The 9,354-nt window shown below is 39.9% G+C and overlaps 1 protein-coding gene across 2 annotated transcripts in view; it reads left to right on the top strand.

The window, feature by feature from the left end:
* The first annotated feature begins 430 nt into the window (after window positions 1–430).
* Window positions 431–9,354, top strand: part of LOC116432347 (netrin-1) — a 325,888-nt gene continuing 316,964 nt past the window's right edge. For both annotated transcript variants that reach the window (XM_076368269.1, XM_031989048.2), the window contains exon 1: window positions 431–1,842. In XM_076368269.1, coding sequence (XP_076224384.1) covers window positions 531–1,842 — 1,312 coding nt within the window. In that variant the 5' untranslated portion in view covers window positions 431–530. The remainder of the gene's footprint in view (window positions 1,843–9,354) is intronic.

Genomic DNA, 9,354 nt, shown 5'->3' with positions numbered 1-9,354 from the left:
CTTCAGTGGCGAGATAAAGGGGATCTAGTAAAACGTCGAGTGGAGGATTCGAATCGACCGCGCGCGGGGTCTCGTTTCGGCACGGTTCATTGATGATGCGAGTCGCTGGTAATCGGAAACGGAGCGCCGCGGCGGGTACATTGATGTTCGCGAGGGTTAGCGTGTCGGCCGCGATGACCAGCAGGAGAGGAGCGTAGGATCTTCGAGTTGTAGCGACGGTAGCGTTGGAACAGGATTCTGCACGCGATCGCTACCCTCCGTTTGTTGACCGGTTGTCCGTTTCCTCCCCGGGAGAACCGATACGTAAAAATTGATAAAACCGCGGACAACAGAGGCGAGGGAAGAAAAGGGAATCGCCGAAGGAAGAATTAAGATAGGAACTTGTGTGTTGGTGAGGGTTGCAGGGGGTGGGGCAGGGGTGAAAGGACAATAGGAAAGAGGACAGGGATAAAGGAAACGAAGAAGGGAGAAGCAAGAAGAGGATAAGAGCCCGAGCGTTACCCGATCAGGTCAGGGAGTCAAGCTGAATAATGAAGAGCGAGTCGGCGTGGATGCTGGGACTCCTTTTCGGAGTGATACTATTGCGGTTCCGCACTCGCGCCTCATCGGACCCGTGCTACGACGAGGACCGGCCCCGCCGATGCATCCCTGATTTCGTGAACGCGGCGTTCGGCGCGGCGGTCGAGGCGTCGTCGACCTGCGGCAGCGGCGGCCCGACGAGATACTGCGACGTGACCGAACAGCCGGGAGGCAGCACCGGCATAGGTCAGTGCCATATTTGCGACGACAGCACGCCGCGGCGACGTTTCCCGGCCAGCTACCTGACGGACCTGAACAACCCGAGCAACGTGACTTGCTGGCGCAGCGAGCCGCTGGTCACGTCTCAGAGCTTCTCCGCGCCGCCCGACAACGTGACCTTGACCCTCTCCCTGGGGAAGAAGTACGAACTGACCTACGTCAGCCTGCAGTTCTGCCCGAAAGCGGCAAAGCCGGACTCAATCGCGATCTACAAGTCCATGGACTACGGGAAGACCTGGCAGCCGTTCCAGTTCTACTCGTCCCAGTGCCGGCGGGTCTACGGGAGGCCAAACCGGGCGACGATCACCAAGGAGAACGAGCAAGAGGCCAGGTGCACGGACAGCCACCGGTACACCGGCGGCGACGGCCTAGGCCCCGTTGGCAGGATCGCGTTCAGCACCCTGGAAGGTCGACCGTCCGCATCGGACTTCGACAATTCGCCTATACTCCAGGATTGGGTCACTGCTACCGATGTCCGGGTAGTCTTTAATCGTTTGCACATGCCGCAGCAGTCGTCGCAGGACCAAGTCTCGCAGCTAGGCAGTGGAAACGGGGATGACAGGGACCATGATCACGGTTTGGGTCTCGGGCTCGAAGAGATCGCTAAACGCGAGAGGGAGCGCGAGGAGAGGATAAAGAATCAAAAGTCTTTATTGCGCGGGGCGGTTGATCCTTTAGCGACCGCGTTGCCCTCGGTTCACCAGGTGATCGCGCCGCAAGAGATGCAATCGAATGACGCGGTGGACGTCGGCGACATCAGCTTCGCGTCCGCCGTCACCATATCCACGCCGACCACCACCACCACCCTGACCAGCAACCTGGGGACCAGCACGCTCGCGCATCACTACGCTGTCTCCGACTTCGCCGTCGGCGGCAGGTGTAAGTGCAACGGCCACGCGGCAAGGTGCGTCCCAGGCAAGGACGGCGAGCTCGCATGCGAGTGCAGCCACAACACCGCCGGCAGGGATTGCGAGAGGTGTCGGCCGTTCCACTTCGACCGGCCATGGGCTAGGGCCACCGCCAGGGATGCCAATGAATGCAAAGGTTTGTTTGTTTCGTTTGTCGCCCCACGGATTCTGTAGAACCTTCAGCGGTCGCCGCCTCTTGACGAGGATGCACCTTGGTCACTGTTGAAGTTGATGACTGGCTGGGTGGCCAGTCATGGAAGGATGTCGGTCGACTCGAACACGCGCGTTTTGGATATTTAATCCCGGAGATTTGTTTCATAACGCTCCCTAGAATATATTTTGTTGTAAATAATTTGCTAGGAAACGAACAACAGTTCCTCATTTGTTTATATCCACCTTTGTTTCAGAACGCAATAATTAATAGGAAAATAGTATTTTATTTGCATCTAAAATAATTGAGTGACATTTCGCTTTTGGAACTTGCGTACTTAACACCAGAACTACCAGATGGGTCAAGATGACTTATTTATTATTTCTTCTTTTACAATTACTGAGAACGTACGGATACTTCTACGAAAACTTATTAACGAAACTAATTCAGTAATAGCAAAACTGAAGTACAACTCAATTGAAGACTTAATAAACGTACGCTTATGATTTTCATACAGAAATTGGTAAAAGTTAGTTTAAGTGATCGGTAGTTCTAGCGTTAAGAACTTTTCTATGAGTCTGACTCAATACTATGTGACAAGGGGTTAATTCTGCTATGTTTTTCGATTCTTTATTTACCCGATCGTGTTTACATCTTCTTAGCACCTTTTCGATCGTTTACTTTCTTTCAATTTAGCTGTGTTCTTGTTTTGTCCAAGATACTTTAAAATTTGGGGATAATATAAGGAAATAGTTATTAGACTGTGTGTTTTCTATTTTATCGATGGTATTTCAAAGTAGATGAAATGGGAACTGTGGAAGGATTAAGTCTTTAGAGTACGGTGGAATGAAAAGTGTCCCGCCTTTTTTATACTTAAGTATGCGCAGAGGAATGTTCTCATTCCACTTTCAAGTATTGCGATGGCTGGAGGTACAGAGGATTATAAATAAGAAGAATGCATTTTGTTATATACTTTTTGCTGGAATCCATTTTGCTCTTAAAACCTTCTAAATGCTCTAAATACTTAAAGAAGCATTCTTATACTATAAAACTTCAGGGACAAAAGACGACTTTTGAAAATTTGTTAAGAACACTAATAAATGCATTGCTTCGAAATTTCGTAGGTTAGCCACTAAAATCAGTAACAATATTAAATGAAAATTTATAGCTGTTGTATACTTTTATTTTTTCTGAATTCAATTTTTATTTTTAATTTTATTTGTAATTATTATTTCGTAATTTTCATATTTGCTAATTATAGGCACTGTACGTTTGCGAGTTGACTCGTTACTTCAACCGTGTAAACTAACACGAAATTTGAAGAATCGATTCGACAAATTTTGTGACGCTATTCGTGTCAGGTTGCGCGGTATTGTTTTAAGGATAACGATCCTCAAGTCAATTACGCTGTCGCGACAATGCGTCGCGTACCCTACGCGATTCCTGCGGCTTCCATTGCTAATAATTTGTCAGCGGAGACGTGACAAGTACGCGCGATAGTACGAGTTACGTTCGAGTAACTTCGCTGAAACGATCCGGGCGTCGTGAACGCAAATCGGTCTCGAAAGTCGCGAGTCGACTCACGTTACCTACAATCGAAAGGACACGGGAGACGCTTTGAGCACGAGGTCTAGGCTCTTACCCTAACAATATGAACATTTTCATTTACGCGTGATATAGCGTTACGACCGCTTTCGTCCTCGGTCATATCCATTTTGAAGGATACTATTTCCATAGAGGAATTTCAATTGTTCCCATGGTAAAATAATTTTCGTTCAATTTTCCAAGTTTCCTTTTATTTTATAGGAGAACCTATAATCGAATGGTATAGAAGTATAGAGTGCGGCAGTAAAGTGATGTGAAAATGAAAATTTTGTTTTATGATATTATCCTTTTGTAAAGGATCGTAGTCTACGTTTTAGTTCTGCTCGAAGCTATCGGATAGTTGATGTAGTTCCTGGTTGAATTGATTGTAAACTGTAAATTGATTACGTATTAACCTCTTGCCTTGTGATATCGTGTCAGATCCCTGGGGAAAATTTCAAATAGAATTTAACAAGCAAATTACTCAATTTTTTAAATACAAATTAAATATTATTCTGCTATGAATTATTATGCTTTGTAACAAACATAGACAGAATGTCCCAAGAATTTTTCTCTTTTTCAATAAATCATTTATGACAAAGTAGTTAGATCGATCAAAATTCAGAAAGAAATTATAAAGCAAGAGGTTAAAATATGAGTTTTCACCCTTAAAAGACTAAATTTCTTTCAAAATCTTTCGAAGAGAAATTTTTTCAAATCTAACCCTAATGACTACAAACTTAAATTACCTGTCATAAGTTGAAAAATCAGAAAAATTTTCTAAAAACCTGGTATTAAAATCTCAGAAGCACTGCCACATAAATGTAAAACATATCAAACGTTACAGAAGTATATAGTTGGGATCGGAAACCACATCTCCTTCTACCAATTTTCTCCGAACATGACAGGATCAATTATTCAAATTTAAATAATAAATAATTCCACCAGTACCCCAATTGAAATGACAACCGATTCTTTTTTACGGTATCTTTTATTTCGTCGCTGTACCGACACGCAGCACGGTTAAACTTTGTCAGGTTAATATGCTGTCATTACGTTAAATTCCGCAAAGAGAAAACTTTGGATATTTCAGGATCGCAATCAAGATAATAATTCTAGCGTTGGTTAATGATGAAGACGGTAGACATTCTCGGGAATTATGCGTGCTACTTCACGGTCACCAAGTTGGAGGAAAAGAGGAGAGTCGCTTGTCCCTTTGCCTCGAGCTGAAAGCTACGGAAAATGAACACGGTGTGCTTGGACCCTTACAATAGACCAGCGATCTCTAAATTGAAGAGGCGCGAAAAGTTGACTGCGTTGACTAGTTTACTGCGTTCGATGAGTATACACGCTACACATTAAAACGCAAAATGGTAATTTTTCCAATAAAAAATTACTTCTTCTTTTAGATTAACATTTTTCTTAGAATATACTATAGATGTATTTGCGCTACGTTTGATGAGTATATACTTATTTGATTTTATTGCGCGCGCAAGGAGAGATCTTTCAAACTAAATTTCACAGTTAACTGGTTAACCATTTACCCTACGATTTATTTTTCACCTATGATCGTCCCAACTATTTTGCAATTAATAATTTATTGACAAAGAGACAAATTTTAGGTGCATTCTATGCCTATATTTACTTTAACAGAAGAGTAATATTTAATCTAAATTCATAAACATTCAGTAATATTTATGTTTGTTAAGTTCTGTTTAAAATCTTCACCACGAGCCATGTTACTATAAGACAAGCGGTTAACAGAAATGTAATTTACGTTTTTGCTGGTATTTTGTATTGATCTCTAACCCTTTTGTACCAAGTTCTCGCAACGAAAACTTTAACTCGTGTTTGCACTTGCATTAGCAAAATCTTGCAGAAGCAAATTATTCAAAGTTACCTAAAAGATATGTCCAAAGTTTCATTTCAATTCATTATGTATAATAATAAAGTAAATTAAAGTTTATTTAGATTGTTTCACTTTCATATTTAATTACGGAATAATAAGCGGTGACATGGGATAGTTTCTGCGTAAAATTGTCAGTCAACAATATGTTAATATCTTGAATCTCCTAGATCTATCAACAGTCGGTTTGTTCGATGTCGTTTCGTTTCTGCCAGCACGTCCTTCGGTTCGGTTTCCCATTGGGCCGACCGACAGTTCCGAATTCTCGATTCTCCGCGTACCGCGTTCCGCTCTTCACGATATTCCCATCTCTTGGCCGCCCGTTCCCCGTCCCGTTGCGACCGTGGAAACGACCCCAGGGTTAGGGCCGCGCTCCTTTCGTAGGCTCACCCCTTAATTCGAAGCGGCGAAGCGTTGCCTCGAGACTCGTATATCGAGGATGTATGCTCAAATCAAAAACGTCGGGGGTAAAACCACCCTCTAAAATCGTTTCGAATCGATAAAGAACGCCCTTTTCGCGCGGCAACCGCGATTTTGCCTTCGCACCGGGTAGCGGTCTGCGCATCGCGATACGAACAGCGTGATTGTAATTAATCGTAGATAACGTTCGTTTAGTTATCGGTTTCGAAAATTGAAGGGTTCACTGTGAGGAGGCACCTTTCCACACATTTTTCGGTGAATATGTAGTATCACTTTTAACAATGTGACCTTACATTTGGTATAGAAAGGAATTAGCTTCAAGTGATTTATTATTATTACTGATAAATTATATACATATTTATTCTTAATTATTATTATTATTTATTATTGTGTACTTATTATTTTTATTTCTTATTTTGGTTATTTTAAAATGATTTCATGCTATAAGTTATATTCTATTGAAACATTGTTATTTTTAATATTGTAATAAATGTAATTTTAACATTAAATTTTAGCATTATCATAAAATATACTTTCATTTTAAATTCCTTTTCTTTAGTTGTTACTTTCGTTTTTGTTCTACTTTGGGACAAAAAGGAGGCAGCTTTAATATTGTAATTGTATTTATTGGAGCAATCAAACAGATGTGGGTTCCTTGTTATATTAGTTGACTATAAACTTGCAGCATAGTTGAAGCAATATCTAAATCTGAATTGATCTTTTTTTTAATTTGCTAAAATAATTTGAAGGTGGAGCTTCCTCATTCCCGCAGCAAACCCTTCAATTGAGGTAATTATTGGGCTTGTTTTGTGTGGAAATACTAGGTTTTCTGTGGGTGAAGGGTTTCTTTTCGATGATTTGTGGCAGGTAATAAAATGGTAGGATTTGGAAGTTTAGGGCGAGGTAGTATTCGACGAATAGAGGCAAACGGCTTGAATAAAGAATGTGTTGGAAAGATAATGCTTTTAAAGTTACGAAGAAGTTTTTGTTTTAGTTAAAATGAATAAATTAGATTGTAAAGATTACGTGCAAAATTTATAAAATCTTCTATTTATATGGTAAAACATAATTAGAAACAAAAAATAATATTAATGTTTGGAATTATACTCTTGAGTCTCTCCAATGTATTCAAAAGAAAATAGTTGTACATTTCAATATTTAAATTATTCTGCTTTAAACAGTTTAAAATAATAAATGGAAGTAATGAAATAATAAAATTGGAAACCGTATGTTCTTGTTTGTTTTTTGTAAAGTGTACACAAAATCTTACATTTCCATAAACTAGGGTTCAAACTAGAAGGGTAAACATAAGCTGTCCTATAATGTTTATTTGGCACCCCTTCAGACGAGATTAAAATTACGTGGGGTCGTCGGCGACCCTACAGTACTGTCCTAGGGTCATTCAGAATGAGAACGTCACAACTAGTTATAAGTTCTATGAAACAATGCTAAAACTTTATCTGTAAGGCTGAATTGGGAATGAACTGTATTAGGGTTGAATTGGATTATTAGCATACACGTGTATCAGCAAAAATAGTTAAAAACAACATTTCCGATTTTTCTAATTTTAACAAACATTTCCTGATGCGATATAGACAATACATAACGAGAAATCACACATAAACTAAGTAACAAAGCTGTTTCATTTGAATATTTCATATACTGATGCATTACACAAAACTCAACATCAACCCTTTGCCTTATGATTTATTTTTTAACTGTGATCCACATAATAGCATTGTCATGAATAATTTATTAAATTAAGAGAAAAATTCTATGCATATTCTATGCCTACGTTTGCTGTAAAATATGATAATTGATAATGGAAAGATGATATTTCATTTGAGTTCATAAGAATTGAGTAATATTTATGTTTGTTAAGTTCTATTTAAAATCTCCGCGAGGTACACATGTTATTGTACGGCAAACAGTTAAGTATCAAACTTTATAATTCTGCAGTATCAAATCAGGTGGCGACTGAGAGGCGCCTATGGAGTGCAAAGGGTTAATGCAACATTAACACGTTCATTGCCACGACAATCTTGAGCGTCATGCATGTTACTTATTCCTTCGTAGGAAAGATACATAAAAACAATTATTAATTATTTGGTGTCACAATGTTTACACTATTATTTAACACTAGATTTATTGCATAGTTTATTCCACTTTTCCTAGAAAGATTAATGTTCGTTCATTTAAATTTTGGAAATTAGAGGTTTAAAAATCGGCAATTAGATATATATTAGTTTAATTACGTCAACCACGATCGACATCAACATTTACCAAGTAATGTTTATAAAATTGTGTCCGCCGAATTGACGTGTCCCAGAAACCTAGTATTAACTAAAAAGTAATCTAGTATTAACTAAAAGTTAACTAGTATTAACTAAATAGTAACTATTTACACAATTATATATATTTTTATACTACATCAGTCATCTACGTGTAATAGTTTTCAAGCAATACAGACCGAAATTATATTTGATTGAAATATTAAAATTCTTAACATCATAATGAATGTAATTTTAACATAAAAGTTTAGCATTATAATAAAGTCTACTCTCATTTTAAATTTCATTTCTTTGATTGGTATTCGTTCTTTTTGTTCTACTTTGGGACAGAAGGACGCAGCTCCAATTTTGAAACAGTATTTATTGAAACAATGAGAAAGATATGGATTCCTTGTTGAATGTAAAAGTTTATTAACACAAATATTAGTTGACTATAAATTTACAGCATATTTGAAGCAGTATCTGTATAACAGCTCCGATCATCGGTGACCGTAATGGCGGTTAACGTGTTAATTTATTTTCGTTAACTGCCGTTTGAGATCTTTCTCACGTGTCTGACACGATATTGCACGGAAAAGGGTGAAAGAGTCCACATTCGGGCTTTCTCACGTTAAATGTTTTGACACTGACATAGAGTCACCCTCGCCCGTGAAATACGAAGGACATTTTCACCGTTGCGGGGTCCGCTAAGGGTGAAATCCATAAACGTCATATGCGCGGTAAGCGACGCTTTATTAACGGACCGGGTACACGAAACCGGAACAACAAAAAGAGAAAAGGGAAAAAGAGAAACAAAAGTGTGTCACTTGCCACTTCAATCGAGCCTGTAAATTTCACACTTGCAATTGTTGCGCACCGTATGTGCCCTTCTCGGCCGCGCGTTCCCCTGATATAAAGTATTTCCAGTCCCTTTCAATGTTTCTCAAACCGGGATCCTTCTTTTTTTTTATTTTGTTCCTGCATGGCAAAGCCAGCGTTGTCTAAGCGCTTAAGCAACATATGTTGGGATTTTGCGTTTTGAGTGACGCAGACGACACACGCGATTTATGGCGTACAATCTGGAAATAAGGGATTTCCAAGCCGGAGGCTTTCCGGGCTGGCCGTGCCGACCTCGTAACTTTCCTTGGCTCGCAAATATGCTAAGGCAGCCTTACGACGACCATGTAATGTAACAAAGTTGGGGATTTCGGGTTTGAACGGGAGATCCGTGAAAACGTGTTAATTTATTAACCTCCGGCTTTACAATGTCGGGTTCGTGAAGATTTTGGACGGAATTTAATAAATAGAAATGCCGTT

This window comes from Nomia melanderi, chromosome 6 (assembly GCF_051020985.1).
Source record: "Nomia melanderi isolate GNS246 chromosome 6, iyNomMela1, whole genome shotgun sequence".
NCBI classification, from domain to species: domain Eukaryota; kingdom Metazoa; phylum Arthropoda; class Insecta; order Hymenoptera; family Halictidae; genus Nomia; species Nomia melanderi.
This window is presented reverse-complemented; position numbering and strand designations above follow the sequence as displayed.